This window comes from Carica papaya, chromosome 7 (assembly GCF_054855325.1).
Source record: "Carica papaya isolate Zhongbai chromosome 7, ASM5485532v1, whole genome shotgun sequence".
NCBI lineage: Eukaryota > Viridiplantae > Streptophyta > Magnoliopsida > Brassicales > Caricaceae > Carica > Carica papaya.
The window spans coordinates 1784086-1805332 of record NC_142315.1 but is presented as its reverse complement, the minus strand read 5'-3'; the positions used below and the strand labels follow the sequence as shown (position 1 = coordinate 1805332).

The window sequence follows — 21247 nt, the reverse complement described above, 5'->3', positions numbered from 1 at the left end:
AATTTCGATTTTCTCTTGGGGTATCTTTATTGGGGCGCGTGTTTCCAACCAAGCAGGACTGCCCTCTCCTCGCTGTCAAGGATTCGTCTTTCTCGCCGTTTTATGCATATACATGATGTCGTTTTGACGTTCGTTAAACCAAACCGCAAGCAGTTCTCCTAAATGATTCTGAGTTCCAACAAGGCTGTGAATTTTAATTAAAAATTTACGCTATAATTAATATGTATTTATTATTTAATTAATAAAATATAAAAATTATAATTTAAAAATATCATATAAAAAATTATTATTACCTTAACAATAATAAAGTAGAATCATATCCAATTGATTATATTAACATTAAAAAAATTATATTATTTATTTAAAGGTTACCGAGTTTTAATTTCACTGAAAATATAAAATTTACTACTTTATAAATATATTATAAATTATTAGTATATTTAAATTATTTTTAATAAAATTAACGACTTAATTTATTAGTCTGTTGATAGACTGTTATGGTCAAATTAAGTTAAATTTTAATAATTTTATTATATTTTTAAACGAAATTTTTTTTACAGTTAAATATCTTTAATTAGAATAACGAAAAATTATCAAAAACTTGAACCGATTTTTTTTTTTTTTAAAAGTTTAAAATGTTAGAATTTTCACAAAAATAAATTTAATTTTTGATATACAAAAATGATCATTTAAGACTATATTTTACCCAAAAAAAAAATTAAAATTTTATAACATTTATTTGCAAATTACAATTTTTTGTGTGGTAATTCATACATTTTTATAATTAAATTAAACAATATAATTCCAAATTCTCTAATAAATTTAATGAAATTTAAATTGTATGATTTCAATTCCACATGAAACTTAATTTTTACTATTTCTTTAAGACTATTATATTGCAATTTAAAACATGTGTGAATTTGCAAATGAATTATATTTGAATGTATTCTAATCATAGTCTTAAAGTAAATGTGAATTTTTAACTAAAACTTTAAAATATTTCCAAATTTATTAAAAAATATTAGAAAAATACAAGAAGGACAAACACGTGTTTTGTTTGTGATGGAAAATTAAAAAGACTTTTTTATTCCATGTTGAGGAGAATTATGTACAGAAAAATCAGAGTGGTGAGTTCTTTAATGGACAAAAAACAAAGCCTCAATAAGCAATAACAAGATCCCAATGGCTTGTTGTTGAAGGAATCACCATATCCAACAGTTTGTCTTCTTCCCTAAATTTGAAATCTTTATCTTCTGAGTTTAACTTGCAGGATTTAGGTTTGACGCTCGAGTATGCTCCGAAATTGCCAGACCCTCTCCCCTTGATCTGTATCTTACAACCAGAAGATTCACCAAAAATGTCGACGGACTCGACAGCTCCACCCGAGTTATACATGTTCATTAATCCAATCGCTGCAAACTCGATCCTTTTGTTATAAACCTGAGCAAATGACCCGTCAGATGAATCAGAATTCATGGGTATATTTACCACTCGCTCTCGAGAGTAATCGGATAAATGTTCAGGAGATCTTGTGAGTTTAAATCGAACTGTGTATTTTTACGTGTTCTTATTATGAGATTGTGTTATGATGGGAGAATAGTACCACATAATAATTGAAATTTTGAAGTTCTAATCGATCTGTTGTCGTTGTGATATAAGTTGCATGCGAACAACACCTTAATGGTATCCAAGTCAATTAATTTATAAACAGTAAATGATATCAGAGGAGCTAAAAGTTACGAGAAACAAGTAGCCAACCTTTATAGGAGAAACAGTATAGATATCACATTGCAACATTCCCAATGTAATGTTCATTGATTCTTCCATTGACAACCGAGATAGAGAACCTGTAAGTTACATAGAATATTGAAGTACAACCCTCAGTTTACAAACCTTAAAAATCTGCTCATAATACTACCTTAATTGTCTTAGAAACATGTAAAAGATTTTTCCATAAGCTGCATTGCATCAAATATAGTGGGAAGAAAAAGAGGTACCTGTATTAAACGAAAAGGCAGAAGAATCTCCCGTCCAAAACTTCCCGGAAACCTCTTTGAAATACTCAATGTCAGCAGGGGAGACATGTCCAGTTATCTCAGAAGGGACATCTTGCTGAACAGTGTGTTCTATACAGGGCCAACTTCCTGCTCCTTGGCAGTTGAAGATACCGATAACTCCAGTACATTTATTCAGGTTCCAAATCTTAAGAAGACTGAAATCCGGGAATCCACCAAAAGGGTTTATGGGGAAAAAAGAAAAAAGCAAGCCGAACTAGATAAATCTGAATTTAGAGGGAGATTATTACCTTTTCCCATCCATAACCGGGTCAGTGAATAAGCAATCGCGTGATGGCCTTCCTGGATATTTAGCTCTAAGTACTGATCCATCGGGAAGCACAAGCTTTTTAAGTATGTTGAAATCGTGGTGGCCAGGTTTATCACTGTATCAAAAGTTGTGCAGCTCAGTATTATCCATGGAATGATCAAGCGTGAAGGAAACAAGTAAAAGATTTCCATATTTTACAGAATGTGTACCTAACATAAACTCCACAACCTCCTACAGCTCTAGCAACAGCATGAAACTCTGCTGCATCATGGAGGCTCTGAAGATTGTAAATAAGAGGTTAATTACTTTATGTAGAACTAGCAACTCAACAGACCAACTATGATACTGCTATAATAAGTAACGTACATAGAACATGTCCCAATCTGGGACAAAGACTTCACCAAGAAATATGCTGTTGAAAGAGACAGCAGCTATATGCAATGTCTGTGTTGTTGGATTTTTTGGGTAGTAATCATCGGATGCTCGTGTAATTGCACTTCTTTTTGAACTGCAGCAATAAATAATGAAAGTATCATGCTCTAAACTGTGTTCAAATGAAAATTCTACCCATGTCACTCATGTTCTACACGAAATGATGGAGATCTCGAGATATATATTTAGTCAAGATTTGACCCATGGAATTGCTCAAATCGTTCAATGAATCAACAATAGGAGACATTATTGCTGAATTTGGAAATTCTTACTGATGGAAATCTGTCTCCAGCTAAAATTAGGAATTGAATTCCAACCATTGAGAAATTCAAGATGAGGGTAATGATGATAACTTAAACACAGCGAACTATGCTCTAATAATTTATATTAAGGCTAACATGAATTAATTAGGAAATTGTACAGAGAATGAATCAAACTGGACCTTAAAGTGGACTTATCACCCGATTTCATGATCTCTGTCCTCATTGACACATTGCTTGATTTATGAAGATCAAACATGTCATGCTAAAAGAATTGTCTGCTATGCAATCTGCGCTTCGAGAGAAAAGACTTGGAAAGATGTTAAAAGGTGTGTCAAGGTAACTTACTTGTAAATGGTGTCTGTGCTCTGACCCATGCAGCAGATTATGCTGTTGTCTTCAAAGTTGGCAGCAATGGAGCTTTCAAGAGCTTGTTGGAACTGTCTAGTAAGTGATACCCGGCCTCCTAAACCAGTTGCGATAGTTTCAAGGATGTTCTGAACATCAACTTTAACCCCATCCACACCCTGTGAAACAAGATACTTGTGGAGATGATCATAAAATTGGGTCACTGTTGCTGGATCAATTGTACCTATGCCATACTTCTCCATACAGTCCATTGCTAGATCCCTCTTGTTCGCCAAATTCCCTGGTGACTGTACAGGGTATCTCAACTGTGGATTATACTTTTTAGTTCCTTCTGCGTCCGGGACAAGGCCTCCCCAGTACCCTAATAGGGCATGCCATACATATACATATCTAAGAATTTCAGAAAAGTTAAAAAGGAAAAGAGATGAGATCTCCTGATGTTTGCATGTCATAATCTAATATGGATTTTTTCAGATATTCATAGAAAAATGAATAGTTTCAAGGGTTTATGTTGGAAAGCTTACTTAAGGCCAAAAGAGCTCTTAATATCTGAAACAAAAGACTTAAGACAAGTAGGTGCATCACTTTTGTCTTCATTTCCTCTCCGAAACTTGCTGTTTTCTTCAAGGCTTACTAATCTGCCGCCAAACCTGCAACATGGAGGCAATCAAAAGTTGCATATGTGCTTAACCAGGAACACTTATGAACTGATGAACTTACTGTGTTCCATCTACAAATTCTTCTCCTTCCTTTTGGAACTCATTAGTTGTATCTTGCCACCCATCATCTATTATCAAAAACCTTGCTGGGGTACCTCCCTGAAATAAACTGAAAGGGAGACATGGAGGTTTACTCAAGAAGCCTGCCGCAGTGCCTCAAAAAGAACTAAAGGATGAAGAAGAGAAAGAGGCACAAATGAAGCTGATTTCCAGTTAGTAAGTGAGATGGAAGATATTCCTATAATTTTTCAGAAGCATGTAGATCTAGATTGACCTCTTTAGACCATCTTTGATTCCTTGTGCATTAACGTCTTGGTAAAAAGCATCCCAAGTGCACCAACCAAACCAATCTAACATTCCAGGCATCTGCATCAGAAAGTAAGAAGGACATCAACTTGCTAGAAAAAGGTTTTCCGGTAACATAATTTCATGAGCTGGATGTAAACAGTAGGTTACTTGCCTGTTTGGATTCCCTAAGTGCAAATGTTGAGCTCTGCTTCTCTATAATCCTGCAGATGACCCAAAATTCATGGAAGAAAAATGTCAACAAAAGCCATTAGAGCCCGGATATCAACAAAATTCAAATCACGAGTAGCTAACTTGTAGTGAAGATCATACAAGATTTATCCAATTTGTCCTGATGGATGTGATGGTTTGATTTCTAAACTTAAACTTGAAACTGAAAACTTGTTAAGAAAGCTGACCTACTTCATAGATTCATTCACCAAATCAAATGGATTGTCTCCATAATTCACAAAAACTGCTTTGAGGGACTTTGAGGTGACTATTGCAGGGTCACCTATAAAAAAAAAAGGAAGCCCATGTCACCATACTAAATTTGTAAGAAAGCAAATGACAATATCTTTGGTAAATAGGAAAAAAGGAGGGGCCTGTTCTAACAATTCCCTTCAACTATTTTTAGATTATTCTTCCCTTCAAAGAAGCAAAATGTTCTTTAATACCTTTACTCCCCATTTTAGTCCCCACCGAACATAAGCCTCCTTGACCTAAACCAGCATACTTCAGGAAATTTATCTTCTTGTATAAATAGGCTAAGGATAACCCAATAAATTCTTTAATTTGTTTCTTCTAACAGATTTCTTCAGTCAGTACAAATCGGTTTTTGCTTTCCCCGTTCCTACAGCCCCATCCTTCATAATTTTACGTTATTTATAGTTATCAACTAACTATATTTAGTTCTTACTTAAACTATTGTTTGTTATCTTTTCGACTACGATTTTCTATCATATTGGTTAGTACAATGTCAAAGTTGATGTTAACAAATAATAATTAAAAGGGTAACAGATGATACTTCAAACGATAAAGAACAATAGTAAAATACTAATGATATATAATAAAATATGGTGAGATACTAGTACCTCCAAATAGCAAAATGAAGAACAGAATTAGGCTATTGATGAATTTGATACTTACTATATCTACTTGTCCTTATATATATATAAATAGGCCAAGTATGAGAAAGCTCACCACTTTCAACACAAAACTCAAGTTCATTGGCAGAGTTCCCCTGCAAGCTGCTCCTAAATTCACCATCTAGCACTGGCAAGAAAAGGACGTAAGAACCAGAATCACCAGAAGCATCAACACTTGATCCTTCTGGTCTTACTTCCACAAGCAACATCTGAGTCTCGACAGGGACATCGCTCCCTGAAGTCCCAACTCGAGGTATCATCCACCATAGCTTAAATCTAAAAAGACATAACAATCTGAGATCCCTGCATTGAGCAAATGAACAGCATTCATCAATCCTTCATGATTAACATTACAAGAGTCTGTGAGAAAAAGAAGATACAGAATGATGGAAAGCATGCAAGAACAGTCAAGCGCACCGCTAGAAGCTGAATCAAACGACTGGAGACCACTGAAACAAAACATCAAACACAAAGAAGACAAACTTACTGAATGACACCAAGCTTGAAAACATGCCGAGATTTGTTTTCTGTAGAAGTAGCACCCAAGAATAACCCACACGTGTCCTTCAATGGCGTGACCACTACGTTTTCATGGAGGCCTGTCAACAAATCATTTCCCTGAAAACTAAGAGTACGGTCCTTTACCACAGGCTTCGCAGCAAGAAACATGAAGTAGTTCCTCCATTTCTGAGTACTCCTATTGAAGATCAGAGAACGGGAAGAGAAAAATCTTTGGTTGTGGATTGGGGTCAAAAAGGAGGAGGATAAATGGGAAGCTTTTCTTTTTGGAGAAGAGAAGGGTTTGACATGAAAGGTGGGGTTGTGATTCTGCAACACGGCCATGGTCATGGCGGCCATAATGTATGTGATTTCTTGAACCCAGTACTAGGATGTTTGTTGAAGAAGAGTTTAAAAAACATTATAGTATTAGACTGAGAGATATGTGATGTAAGTTGATTTCCAGTTGATAGGATGACGGTTGATTATTAGCCTTGCCTTTTCATTTCTTGTCTCTTCCCAAATCATCATCTCCATTTTTGAGAGGGATATATGTTGTAAATACAAAACGAGGCTGGTCCAGGAACCTTTTAGTAAAACAATGGCAAGAAAAGATCGTTCCTTTATCATCTCCTCCCATTCTTAGCAATCAAAAAAAAATCTCAAAGTAATCTTTTTTCTTTTTTTTAATTAAAAATAGTCAATTTTACATTTTTTTAACCCGATGTTTTTAATCAAACAGTACAGTGAAAATATTATGGGATCAATAATCATTATAGATAATTGATATGTAATTAATTATCTTATAACTTTCAAATAAATCATATAGATTGAGTAAGAACAAAGAATAAATAAATTACTATTTCAATACAGGTTCAAAAAATTACTCTCTCAAAAGAAAAAAAAAAAAAGAAAAAAAAAGAAAAGCAAAAGAAGAAATTATAAACTAAACTACTGTTTTTTCCCTTCCGTGTCTACTCCTACTAGTAGTTTAACAGAGTAGAATTTCTCAGTTTTTCTGGACACCTGCAGCAACGACGATGGGACTCCTCACAATGTGTTTCTTGTCGGTCCACTCTATTCTCCCAAACACATAGTCTTTAGCAGCGCCAACCCACTTAGCCTCCATTGTCAAACTGTAACTCTTCTCTTCCCCAACCTCTGAAAACTTCAACGTACTGGGCTCAACACTCACTGAAACACCGTATGGCTCATAGACTTGAGCCGAGTAGACTCCTGGTGATCCCACGTTCTTGAGCTTTCGGGTCACAGTGACTTTGCCTGACAGATTAGGGACTGTGATTGAAGGGTAGTTCAAGTTGAGGACCTTGTAGGATTCTGGACACTTGTAAGAATCATCTCCATAGAAAAGTTTTAAGGAAGTTTGGTTGTAGCCATTGCCGCATAAGAAATCCATGTAGTCATTGATTGTTAAGTCGTAGACCAAACCAGGATCCATTGCTTTGTTAGGTCTCATGTGTCCTGCCCCATAATTGAAGGGTGTTGCCTTAACAGATGTTCCATTGACGATTGGGTGCATAGTGTTATCTCTTGAAAATGCTGAGATATCAAAGAATAATTCATAAGATTACAAAACCAGAAGTGTATATATTAATAAATTAGGTAATATATAAACATCATTTGCAAGTATATTAACTTCTTAACAAAAGTCTTTGACATATTAAAATTTATAAATTATTATTTTCAACAAGTGTTAATTGTTAAAATAGATTGAACTTTGCACAACTAGGAGGGGTCTGGTTTGCTTACCGGTTGTCATAATTGCAGATCGAATGGCGGCGGGACTCCAATCTGGGTAGAGAGTTCTGAGTAGACCGACAACTCCGGCGACATGAGGACAAGACATGGAAGTACCGGATACGATGAAGAAAGGAGTTCTGCGGTTGTCGGAGGGCAAACCTGTAGGGCTAACTCCTTCTGTCCACCCAGCTATTACATTCACTCCGGGTGCAGTTATATCAGGCTGCAAAATCAAAACTTGACCTTAGGAATTATTACAGAACATCAAGATAAACAAAGGGTAGTGATTAAATAATTAAATCACCTTGAGAATTTCTGGGTTGAGTGGGTTTGGACCTTGAGAGGAAAATGATGCCATTACTGGTGCTGGCTTACTGTTTAGCTTTGTCAATGGACCCTCAAGAGTTCCCCTTGGATCCCTGTAAAAAAATCACATAATGTTAATTAAACTTGATTAAAGTCAAAAGTTTTGATGTTAATCCAAAATGAATATTAAAGAATTAATTGAATCTGTTATCTAAATAATTTAAGTCGATAAGAAATAAACTAATCGATTATTTAAAATCACATAATGTTAATTAAATTTGAAATGTAAAGTAAAAAAATTTTTGATGTTAATTCAACATGAATTTTAAAGAATTAATTGAATCTATCATCTAAATAATTTTACTAATCAATTATTTATATTCTAACACTGAAGAACATGAATAGAAAGATACTTGGTAGAATTGAGGTAGGAGAAGACGGCAAGACCATCGGAGTAGTCGAGGTGGGAAGCGGGGAGGAGATGAGGGTCGGCGATAACTTCATTGCCGTTGGCTTTGGAATTGCAGAGAATCATACCAGCTGCACCAGCTTCCATTGCTTGTATTCCCTTGTCAATTCTTGCATTATCTCCCCTCAGGCAAACCAGAATTTTTCCTTTCACTTTCTCAGGATTCAGTGTTCCTTCCTTGCACAGAATACTGCATATATATAATCCCCATCATCCATTAATTACAAAATGTAATTAACGTTGGGTTTTGGGTTCCCTCCTACGTGCAAAAATTCAAATGCTTTTGAACTCTCTTATTTTTTGATTTTTTTAATATAAATTCATATATTTATCAATTAGTTAATTATGAATTGCAAGATTCTTACGATTCCACAGATGTCGCATTTGCAGAATTAGTTTCTGCAGCACTGATAAGTTGATAGAGTTTATCATCTGGCAATGGCTTGCTAAGGCTGCTTCCCTGCATAATTAGAACTAGTTTTAGCACAATCACAACATACTCTATGTATATATAAATGTTAAGAAAAATTATTCCAGACACAATAGAAGAAGAAAAAATATAAGATTTTATGCGACTTGACAGAAATGTTTGTCTATGAACAAAGTCATGAGCGGATTAATTTACATGAGTGGATTTAATAGGACTTAGAACAAAGTCGAACAAGTCAAATCAAAGTTCAAGCCAACTTAATAGTATGTGTGTGTGTATATATATATGTGTATATGACCCGAAACAAATCAAACCATTCAAACCAAAATGCAGACAAAATCAACAGTATATGTACGAGTATGAATATAAAATACCTTGAATTGTTGACCATTGCCGAGCGTGACAAAAGACTGAAACTCACGATCAAAAGTACTAGCAGCTACAGTGAAAATCCATGGAGCATTATTAGTGACAGTAGCAGGTTGAGGACCAGAATTTCCGGCGGAGCAGACAACAACGATGCCATGCTTAACAGCATGAAAAGACCCAACTGCAATTCCATCGTCAAGATAGTCAAGAGGGTCACCGCCGACGGACATCGACACCACATCTACACCGTCGTCAATGGCAGCGTCGAAAGCTGACAGAGAATCGGAGTCGTAGCACTCGCCGACTTTTTCAGTTTCTGGCCAGCAAACCTTGTAGGTTGCCACACGAGCTCTAGCTGAACCACCTTTCGCGGTGCCGTTGCCGACACCGAAGATATTAGCTCCGGCGACGAAGTTGCCGGCGGCGGTTGTCAAGGTGTGAGTTCCGTGGCCCTTGTGGTCGCGTGCTGTGCGATTCCCGGGAGTGATTTCGCCTCCGGCTTTCATGTATCCATCATTGAAGTATCTTGCTCCGATCAGTTTTCTGTTAAAAATCAAAATTTGCAAATTAATGAGATTTTTGAAAATTAAAATTCAATATGAGCCTTTTGAATTTTTATAAGTGATCATGATTCATTAGTTAGAGTTAATTATAATCCACGTTATGAAAACTTAATCTTTTAATTAATCTCTCATTCTTCTTTCTTCCATTTTCAAGAAAATGTCATGTAGAGCTATTCTATATCTTAAAATTTTCTAACATTTTCTACTTTCAAAATAGTGATTGGCTTAATAAACCCAATTGGAATATATAAATATATAACATGCATATATATATATATATATATATAGAGAGAGAGAGAGAGAGATATGTGGTCAAGTAGAGGGCAGCACCTGTTGCATTTAACTCCATGTTCAGCAGTTTCACTCTTACATGAACCTTTCCATCTGGATGGAACAGGACCATAGCCTTCATCACTGAAGCTTTCTAGTTCCGGCCAAACACCTATACATATGTACATGCACACATATTCGTCACGTTTAAATCAACAATAATATATAGTTAACATACAAAATATTGATTATAATTAATTACCAGTGTCAAGGTTGGCCAAGATGGTATCTTCACCATATCTAGCTCTACTCCAAATGGAAGAATTGAGAACGACGCCATTTTGTTGTTCCACCCCCATGAATTGCCATGTCCGAGTCGTGTGTAATTTATTCGCATGGTTCACGAAAACTGATATCACTTCCGGATGCTCTGCAACAATTTATTCATATAATTACTCTAAAGAAAACTCTATATATATATATATATATGTTAATGCATGTTGAATTAATTATATTACTTGCAATTTCGGCAGCTTCTTCTTCTTCAAGGCTGGCTGCAAATCCATTGATATGCTTGTTGTATGAGCGGAAGATTGCATCTTTTGCCTTGTCATAACTATACATTAAGTAAAAATAATTTAATTAAGATCATAAACAAATTCCATATATATATATATATAAACAGCAAATTCAACCATTTGGAAGTACCTTCCCAAGAATGAAGCAAGAAATTGATGATGAGTTTCAGCTACCCGATCAAGATCAGCATTGGAAACATCAGGGCCGTGTGTATGGGATCCCAAGTAGACTATGTAAGACTTGATCATGTAACAAAACAAATCAGTTTGACTTCGGATATATACATATGTAAGTAGGTATATGTATATACGTATATATTAATATATATGTGTACATGTACCTGTTTGACTGCAGAAGCAGGCGTTTGGAACAAAAAGAGAAGAGTGAAAACTGTTACAAAGACGATCGAAATCTTTGGGAGCGACATTGCCAGATTCCAAAGAAAAGAAGAAGAAAACTTCTAGGGTTATGATTAGCAGACTGATGAGCTTCTTCTGAGAATATATACACACACACACACACACACACACACACAAGTTAGCTGAATCCGAGTGTATAATAAACTCCTATTATTTATACCAATAATTACGAATAAAAGTTAGAAGGAGTTCTATACGTACTAATCTTAAAAGGAGAAATAGAAGTATCCTACAAGTAGAACGATACCGTTTTGGAAAAGAATTCCGCCATTCTAAGGAATGTTACACCATCTTTTAAAAAGTATACGAACGTATAGATCATATATATATATATAGATACATCTATATATATTACGGATGATGATGACTCAAAAATTAACACGATAAACCCATTTTTGTTTTATAATTTTCCTATCAACAGGATGAAAAATTAACTTTTTATTCTAAAAAACCAATTATAGTTTATCAATTTACTAAGATCAATCTCCCAAACTCATGGCATTTGAATGTAAAAGACATTAATATTAAATATATATATATATATATATACAAAAGCCCAACCCATATCTCTGTTTCCCGCTCAACCCATACCCAGCTCTATAAATTCACAGCCCGGCCCATTTTAGTTCCAGTAGAAAGGTTCACGAAGCCCATTTATCATAGCCCAGCCCATTTCGATATCCTTAAACGACACCGTTTGGACTTAGAGGGAGAAACGGTGTCGTATCTTTTGCATCTATCGTGCCATGTTCGTCCTTTTTTACATCACGATGAAAAAAATTACAGTTGCAGAGAATACTTGGTTCAAGTACTATTCAAAACTCCATGAGGCTTCGCATAAAGATTCTGTGTCTTACATTATAATATACATATATATATATATATTTACTCGAGAAGAAAGTGGAGTGGAGTACTTGTGTTTGTTTGTTCATTAATAGAATGCATTAACCATAGTAATCAATGGAAGCAACGCCCATCTAAACAGAACCCACCAATCAATCTTAAGTTCAATGGTCAAAGCCATGAGTTACTTGATTGGACTTTGAATCTTAACTGTTCTCGTTTTATATTAATTTCATAGAGAGAAATAAAAAGCTAAGGAATGTTTAATTCATAATAATCATTTGGAAAAAAAGTTAAAAGGACCCGCCAACCAAACACGGTCTTACTGCCAGCTTTGAATACATTGTTTTCTTCTATCAAAAACAGACACCAAACCAGTTTACGTTTCGTTTTGTCACATGTAGTCCAAACCCTTAATTAATTACCAAATTCAAACTGCTAAAAACGTAACCTTTTCTGCTTTCTCCATTGCATCCTCCCCGTTTTTGGTCTTTTCGGATAAAAACTTGAGAACCCATTTAAATTTTGCGATGACCCAGAAATTTTCTGAGTCAAAATATGAAAAAGTTTTTAACTTTATTCAGTGTAGGATTGATACGACTGACTGAAAGTGAATTAAGAAATGATTAATTAAGAGTGAATTAACAAGTGATTAATTATAATATGTGATTAATGTTTTCATTAATAGGGTGTTGGTATAAATTAATGTTACAGTCAATGTAATGATGTGTACTTAACCAGTTGATTTAAAACCATTATTCAAGATAAAGCAGCGCTGGACTTTGTCTTATTCACTGGTTTTTTGGCGCCCTCTGCAGACCATGGGAAATATTTATGTGGTTAAACATTAGAGTAGAGAAATTAAAGGGGTTGTTGCATAGTGGAGATATATATGTATATATAAGACAGGGAGATAGATACAGGAGAAAGCCATTTTTAAAAGGGTGAGAGAAACAGTAGAAAGGGTGAGAGAGAGAGAGAGAGAGAGATAAGAGAAAAACAAGGTTACCTGTAAAACCCAGGCAACTTTGGCTCTATCTATGGAACTATATGTTAAGAAACAGACCTGGCCTTTCCTTTGTTGCCGACTTACCCTGCCATCTCTACTCTCTCCTTCTCTTTGGACTTTCCCCTTTTTCTTCCCCTATATATACACACACACACATACATATACAGACAGACACACAAACACACCCTTTCTTTCTGTTAATCATCATATCCCATATCAGTATTCAGAATATGCATGTTGAAGTTCCTGATTAATTGGTATGTTTTCCCTTTTATAAATTCCCTTCTCTCTCTCTCTCTTTCTATGTATATATATATTTATATGATTGTGTAAGAACCATGTGTAATTAGTGAGTAGATGTTTCATGTTCTGATTTTTTATGTCTTTGGTCTGGGAATTGGTCAAGATGGTTTTCCTTTGATACCCATGTGGGAATATGAGAGTCTGGCTGGTGATTTTGAAATATATATATATATATAGATATATATATGTTATATTTATATACAGGTTTGTATGAAGTTGTATGTGGAGGATGGAGGAAGAAGTAATAGTGATCTGCCTGGCTCCCTGAATGCCATCTAAGAAGCCTTGGCAAAGAGTGTTGGCAACCTTCTTACTTGGCATGAGGGGAGTCATGCAGGCCCCCAACTATTCTTTACACTTTCTTCTCATCTCAATTTCTGGATATTTCTCCAAGATCTGCTGCAATATATATACATGAAGGAGCTGGTAATTATATTGGGTTTCCTTTTCTTAGATATATATATTTTTTTGTAAGTATATCCTACACCCACTTTAAATTCGTGCCCCTCTAAATTCAAGAATGCTCAACCGGATGCACAAGAATTCTAACGAAATGAAGAACGATACTTAATGTAATCGGATGAACGCTGATAGATGGTATTGAAGTTTAATACTTGAAATACATATATAGTTTGATTTTATATAATATGCATACGTATATACATAATGTGTGTGTATTGGTTTGAAATGGTTGTACTGTTTCTAGAGATTTCTGAAGTAAATTTCTTTCTTTCTTTCTTACAAGGACCACACTTTTAGTTCGAACTATTAAAGCAAAGGAATGATCAACGATGCCTGTCATGATATTGGTTTTTCTTTATGAAAATTCCTATGATGCTCTTGAGAGAAAAAAGTAATTTTACAAAGAATAGCTTTAGAACGAAAAATGCGTATAGACGAATAAAGTTAGACACACGAACTATTACTACTCGTTAACACGTTTTAATTCAACGCAGATTAGAATCTTAATTGATAAGTTACGAAACTGTATATTAATTAAAAAATTATATTATTTGATATTAATTAATAAAATAATCAACACATTAATTATTTACTAAGCATATGCTTTTTTTTTTATTTTTTTAGAAGAATAAGAAAAAGTATACTTTATTATATCATGGTTGTAAAGGAGGCTATAAATAATATATATAAATATTTGGAAATAATTAAAAGAATTTATACCTTTAGGTTTAGCTTTTTGTCCTATCTTCTTCTATGGCAACAAATATGCCATAGCACCAATAGTAGATAATCTATATGTGAAAATATATCAACTCTTATATTATATATATATATATATGCATATATCAATATAATGAAATTGTTAAATATTCATTTAAAAGATAAAAACAAAAACTTATATATTGACAATATTATAATTCGTTCGATCCAATTATTTATTTATTAAAAAAAAGGTTTTAATAAGTTGTAATTTTTTGAACTAATGGATCGAACTCCTATGGTTAATATATATATATATATATTTATAATAAATTGTAAGTTCAAGTGGGATTAAATTATTTTTATTTAAATATTATTTATATTATATTATAATTAATATAATTATAAGTATATTATATATAAAAAATTATAAATTTAAAAATTATTTTATCAAAAATTATAAGTAAATGCAATTTTTCTACCGCACACTTAAATTAAATATACAATTTTATTAAAATAAATTTCAGAAAAAGATGATCTCTTTATCCAAAATATTTATAAACACTTCATAGCAGGTGATTGCTTATCTTACACGTGTTAGTCCTGGATTTTCAGATCAACACGTGTCCATTTCTGGCTTGCCCACGTCATACCAGAACCTGTCTCTACGTTTTTCACTCTACTTTCATCTTCTTCTCCGATGGCTGGCTGGTCAAAAAAAGCAGAGACGGAGAATTGCCGTTAGAGCGTAGTACCGGTAATAGCTTCAGAATAGCAGGATATGGCGATAGCAAATCCAGAAGGCAGCACCCAGGTAGATTCATCAGAAGGTACCTTCCCTTTCCCTTCTATAACCATCCGCGAGCTCCCTCACCTCACCGACTACCTCCCCGGTCTCGAAGCTAGCACCAATCCTCTCGACGCCAACTCTTTTTTCCGGCCATCGGACGGCTTCTACATCACTCCTTTTGACGTCATCCTCCGGCAAATCGTCTACGATCTCTCCGGCACCCACTCTTCTCCCTCTCCTCACTTTGCCTACCACAGAGCTGGCCCTCGCCGGCGAGTTTTCTTCGAACCCTCCGCTGTCAAAGCCGCCATTGTCACCTGCGGCGGACTCTGTCCCGGAATGAACACGGTCATCAGAGAATTGGTGGTGGGACTCTGGGAGCTCTACGGTGTTCGTCATATTTACGGGATCACAGCTGGTTACAGGGGATTTTACTCCACCGACCGTGTCGAACTTAATCCCAAGATTCTCCATGACTTGCATAAGAGGGGCGGGACTGTGCTTGAAACCTCCAGGGGAGGGTTTGATCTGGTCAAGATTGTTGATGCAATTGAGCGTCAAGGTTATAATCAGGTTAGTCTTGATCATCTTCTTCAATACAATCTTAACTTCTGTACAATATTACCTTTTTTTTTCTCCTCTACAAACAAGAAAGTCTTTGGGAGAGCTAAAAAGGGAAAATTATCCCTCGGATGAGAGAAAATACCCTTCGGAAGAGAAAGGAGAATTTGTCCCTCCGGAGAATCGTAATGACCGGAAAAATTCTAATCAGCTCGATTGAATTTTTTGTTTAATTCGATTTAAAAAATTTATTTAAGATAAATTGGATATTTAAACTTGTGGAATATCTGAAATTAATGTAGGCGATGATAATTCGGATACAATTTTTTAAAAGTTGAGGTAATTCGGATAATTGTAAATCTAATAATTTTCGGGTGTTTGAAAAATTTTATAAATCGATGGAAGTAGTAAAAATATTAAGTTTTACAAAAAAAGAAGGAAATTATTCTTCAAAAAGAATGGGTGAAAAATTTAGCGGAAAAGAACAATGAAAAAATAAGAAAATTTCAGAGTTTTTCCCCCAAGTGGGAGAAAAATCCCCCAAATGGGAGAAAGTTTTAATCTAATTTAATTTCTTCATTAAATGGAGGTGGGCGTCAATCATATTCGTGCTGTTAATTGGATAAAGGTCTCTAATTGGGTTTGTTTGACATTTTCTTCGTGTGCTCAAACAGGTTTACATCATAGGCGGGGATGGAACAATGCGAGGTGCAGTCAAGATATTCGAAGAAATTCGCCGCAGAAAACTCAACATTGGAGTTGCTGGAATTCCCAAAACCGTAGATAACGATGTGGGGATCATCGATAGATCATTTGGGTTTCAAACTGCGGTAGAAATGGCACAGCAAGCAATCAATGCAGCTCATGTGGAAGCAGAAAGTGCAGTCAATGGAATCGGCCTGGTAAAGCTAATGGGTCGAAGCACCGGCCACATAGCTCTTTATGCAACATTAAGCAACCGTGATGTTGATTGCTGCTTAATCCCTGAAAATAAATTCTACCTAGAAGGAAAAGGAGGGCTCTTTGAGTTTCTCGAACAGCGACTGAAACTCAACGGACATGCCGTATTAGTCGTTGCAGAGGGTGCAGGACAAGACATGATTCCTAGAACTGAAGCACAGAAGGAAGAAAGGGATGAATCAGGGAACCCTGTGTTTTTAGACGTTGGTGCTTGGTTGAAGTCAGAGCTTAAGACATGGTGGGCTAGAGAACATCCAGGTGAGTTATTTACAGTAAAGTATATAGATCCAACGTATATGATCCGTGCAGTGCCTGCAAATTCTACAGATAGTTTATACTGTACGCTCGTGGCACACTCTTCAATTCATGGAGTTATGGCTGGATATACTGGATTTGTGTCTGGTCCTATTAATGGAAACTATGGATATATTCCAGTAGAGGAAGTTGCAGAGGCTAAAAATGAAGTTAATACAAGGGATCATAAATGGGCGTGGGTGAGATCTGTCACTAACCAGCCTGATTTTGGTGATAGCTGATAAAATCATGAAAGGATTCACGGAGGTTTTCCTTGTTTTCTTAGTGCCCATTTTTGGGTTGTATCATATATAATCCCTGGCTTGTCTTGTGGGCTGTAATGAGCTCCAAAGCTGGAAGAACATATAGATTTACCCACAAGTTATATATTATATGGTGGTTCTCTTGCCACTAGTTTCTTCAACTGTTACTTGTTTAATTGAAATTTATGTAGCATGAATGCCAGTAATCTCACAATAAAAAATAACAAAAGATTCTATCAAGTTGAGAACAAGACTGAGAGTCTGAATTTGAAATTTGTTTGGGAGTCTTATAGGAGGTGCTGAATGAAACTGGTGGATTATGAATGAAGTCTGTAATGATAGCCAAAATAAGCTAAAGAAGGTTGTTTAGCTTTGTTAATTGAATTTAATGATATCATTCTCATCTTTTTACTTTTGAGAAAATAATGATTAATTAGATGGACAGTGGGACTATTGTGGATAGGTTCATTGATTTCACACACACACACACACAGACACTATATATATATATATATATATATATATATATATATAGTTCCTTTTGTTCTTAAAAGGGAAAAAAAAGGGTAGATATAGTTTTTTTTTCCTTTTATTTTTTGGCATGTTGCAGGTAATTAAGTAAGAAAATTTAGTGATACGAAATGATTTACTAGTAAGAAACCGATTTTAATTACATAACATCAACGTAGTTGATGCCGAATCAAATATTACGAGATGGTCATTAGTATTCTATAATATACTCGTTTAAGTGATGAATTATTCAAGAACGACTAAGTTTAAGAAATTTTAACAAGGAGTTGGTGGTCTTTCTCTAATTTCACACTATATTTATGACATGGTGAGACCACAAAAAACATGTATGTAGGAGTAAGATAAGGCATCATTCCCTGGACTGACTTGGCATCAAATGAAATCTTCTTTTATCATTATCTCCAACTAAGATTCATTAAAGTGATTACCCAAAAAAAGTGGGGGAGAGAAAAGGAGAGAAAGGAAAGAAAAAAAAAAAGTTTCTTTAGGTAAAAGGAAGAACAAGAAGATGATCTCTGGTGCAGTAATGGGAATAAATATATTTTGGCTGATGAGGTTTTCTTTCTCTTTTGCAAAGAAAAGACTAGAAATGTGCAATATGCACATGCTTTCCAATTTTTAGGTCTCTAACCAGATGCTGCTTGCCAAAGGTTGTGACTTTTCCCATGGAGGAATCTCTAATCTTGATTGCCTTGTTTGTAAAAGTTTTTTTTTTTTCCCCATATATATATATATATATATATATATATAAGTAAGTATTAATAATTTTGTGCTTGTTAATTACTTTTAATACTTTGTAATAATTAAATAACTTGGATAATTATCATACAACATTAGCATGCTTAATAAGTTAATATGCAATTTCTTATCTTTTCCTTTTGCTATCTAAAGAAAAGGAAAACTATTCAAAAGAGCTTGTAACCACCTTTAAATCTCGTATCAAAACTTTTGTTAATCATAATCGCAAATTATAAATCTTTCTGTTCATCGAACACAACAAACTCTTTTTTATATAAATACTATTGTTATCATACAACATAAGTTGTCATATACAATTTGTTATCCTCTCATTTTGTTATCTAAAGAAAAAGAAAATTATTCAAAAGAGCTTGCAACCACCTTTGAATCTCGTATCAAAACTTTCGTCAATCAAAATCGTAAATTATAAATCTTTCTATTCATCGAACACAACAAGCTCTTTTATATAGACATTACTGTTATCATATAACATAAGTTGCCATATGCAATTTGTTATCAGAGCCTTTTGCTATCTAAAAAAAAAAGATATATTCAAAAGAAATTGTAACCACCTTTGAATCTCGTATCAAAATTTTCGTTAATCATAATCACAAATTATAAATCTTTCTATTCATCGAACACAACAATCTCTTTTTATATAAACACTACTGTTAACATACAACATAAGTTGTTATATGCAATTTGTTATCATCTTCTTTTACTATCTAAAGAAAAAGAAAAATTATTCAAAAGAGCTTGCAACCACTTTTGAATCTCATATCAAAACTTTTATCAATCATGATCGCAAATTATAAATCTTTCTGTTCATCGAACACAACCAACTCTTTATATATGGACACTACTATTTTCGAATGTTAAATTTTATTTTTAATCTCAATAAACGTGATCCTGTATGAATTTAATTAATTAAAAATTAGTTTACTTATGTCGTTTGTCACTAAACTCATAAACCACTATAATTTTTTTATTATAGTAAACTATTCGAAACAATATCTTACTTTTTACAAGAAGTTAAAAAATTTTAACATAAGATAAATACTGTAACATTCGAAAATTTTCTATAATATGTTTGTAATTAAATTTTTTGAATTCTTTCTTATCTTATCTTTATGGAACTAAGTATTGGAATCTCTGGATGATAATATTAAAATTAGGGTTTGCCCGTTTTTCTCGAAATCACACTAATCACTACATAAGAAAAAGATATTATCATAAATTTAATATTATAGTAATTTCTTTGAATTAAAAATTTGTGTTTGGTAGAATTTTTGAAAAGTGACATGTCAATTTTTGACCACACACTTCCTCCAAAATCCCAAAAGCAAATACTAAAGATGCCTTGTCAACTTCCAAAAACAGAACCAAGACTCATCCTCACTCCATATAGAATAGAATCAAGTGCTTGTAAATCTACTAGTCACTAAATTACCAAATTAGTAAATTAATTTATAAAATTTACCATATAGTTTTTTTTTATTTTTTTAAATTAAAAAAATTAAATATATTAAAAAAATTAAAAAATAATATTTTATTTAATTAATTATATATTATTATTATAACGCGTTGATTTGATTAACACTGAAGTCACAAAGAATTATTTAAATTAATTCTTTATGCCGATAAATTCTGATTATATTATAAAAATTATAAAAAAAAGATTTTTTCGTGTACTTATAATTATTATCGTTAATTCTTTCATTTTGATAATTTTTTTTAATTACATAAATTATATTTATTTGTACAAATATTTCGATGAGTCACCTCGTTAATATATTAGAATTTTGTAAATATATCTTGCATAAATATAGAAATAAGATCCTCGATAATTAAAAACAAAAAATTCATAAGAGATAAAAATAAAAAAAAAATTTATCATCATTTTTTTTATTATTTTCCTCGTGTATGTATAAATTTGATTCGGTTCGATTTCTTAAACGGATTACTAATCCTCAATTTTTTGAGAAATCCTTCATTTTAATTAATTAATTAAAATTATTCTTTGAATTATTATTTTTAAATATTTAAATATATTTTAATTATTTTAATTTTTTCTGTTAAAAAATAAAATAAAATTATACATTTAAAATAAATAAATAATGTCATAATATATTAAATGCCCATGTGGTGTCATCTCAAATAATTGAATTTCCCAAAAATTTGGTTAATATTTTTCTTTTTCTTTATTATTTTTTAATTTTTTATTTATAAAATAATGTGGGATTTTGATAAATCATATTAAGTGGTTGATTTTTCTTTTCTCTTTTTCTTTACATCTCAAATGAACCCCACCATCTATTTTTCTTTTTTTAATTAAAAAAGTATATTTTTATTAATTAAATATATAAAAAAAAAATATATATATATATATATATATATACATATAAGTGTTAATCTAGAAGGAAGGATATTCCAAATATTTATTTAAGTAATCCGAATTTGAGGAGGGTATTTTTGTCATTTCACAGAGTTGAAATAAACAAAGATTTCAGTTTTAATTATTAATTATTTAAATATTAATTAATTTTATATTCCACTTTACTCTTTTTAAGCGGTTATGTGTATATACACATT

The 21247-nt window shown here is 33.2% G+C and overlaps 3 protein-coding genes across 3 annotated transcripts; 1 reads left to right on the top strand and 2 right to left on the bottom strand.

The window, feature by feature from the left end:
• Positions 1 to 1051: 1051 nt before the first annotated feature.
• On the bottom strand, positions 1052 to 6588 carry LOC110817967 (putative galactinol--sucrose galactosyltransferase 2). Its single transcript, XM_022046693.2, has 14 exons — positions 6026 to 6588; positions 5594 to 5841; positions 4814 to 4904; positions 4566 to 4614; positions 4380 to 4471; positions 4107 to 4214; positions 3911 to 4036; positions 3366 to 3776; positions 2692 to 2833; positions 2535 to 2602; positions 2306 to 2440; positions 1998 to 2212; positions 1759 to 1847; positions 1052 to 1440 (listed from the first exon to the last, which is right to left on the bottom strand). Exons 1-14 carry the CDS (start codon positions 6394 to 6396, stop codon positions 1159 to 1161), a joined length of 2427 nt encoding a protein of 808 aa, XP_021902385.2. The 5' UTR covers positions 6397 to 6588; the 3' UTR covers positions 1052 to 1158.
• Positions 6589 to 6960: 372 nt separating this feature from the next.
• LOC110817881 (subtilisin-like protease SBT5.4) lies at positions 6961 to 11210 on the bottom strand. The gene is made up of 11 exons (XM_088207754.1): positions 11124 to 11210; positions 10913 to 11022; positions 10723 to 10820; positions 10467 to 10634; positions 10265 to 10376; positions 9377 to 9929; positions 8938 to 9032; positions 8517 to 8762; positions 8102 to 8216; positions 7807 to 8020; positions 6961 to 7596 (listed from the first exon to the last, which is right to left on the bottom strand). The coding sequence occupies exons 1-11, from the start codon at positions 11208 to 11210 to the stop codon at positions 7046 to 7048; spliced, it is 2349 nt and encodes a 782-aa protein (XP_088063880.1). The 3' UTR covers positions 6961 to 7045.
• Positions 11211 to 12866: 1656 nt separating this feature from the next.
• Positions 12867 to 17547, top strand: PFK2 (phosphofructokinase 2). The gene is made up of 3 exons (XM_022046560.2): positions 12867 to 13311; positions 15134 to 15881; positions 16544 to 17547. The coding sequence occupies exons 2-3, from the start codon at positions 15300 to 15302 to the stop codon at positions 17363 to 17365; spliced, it is 1404 nt and encodes a 467-aa protein (XP_021902252.1). The 5' UTR covers positions 12867 to 13311; positions 15134 to 15299; the 3' UTR covers positions 17366 to 17547.
• Positions 17548 to 21247: the final 3700 nt, after the last annotated feature.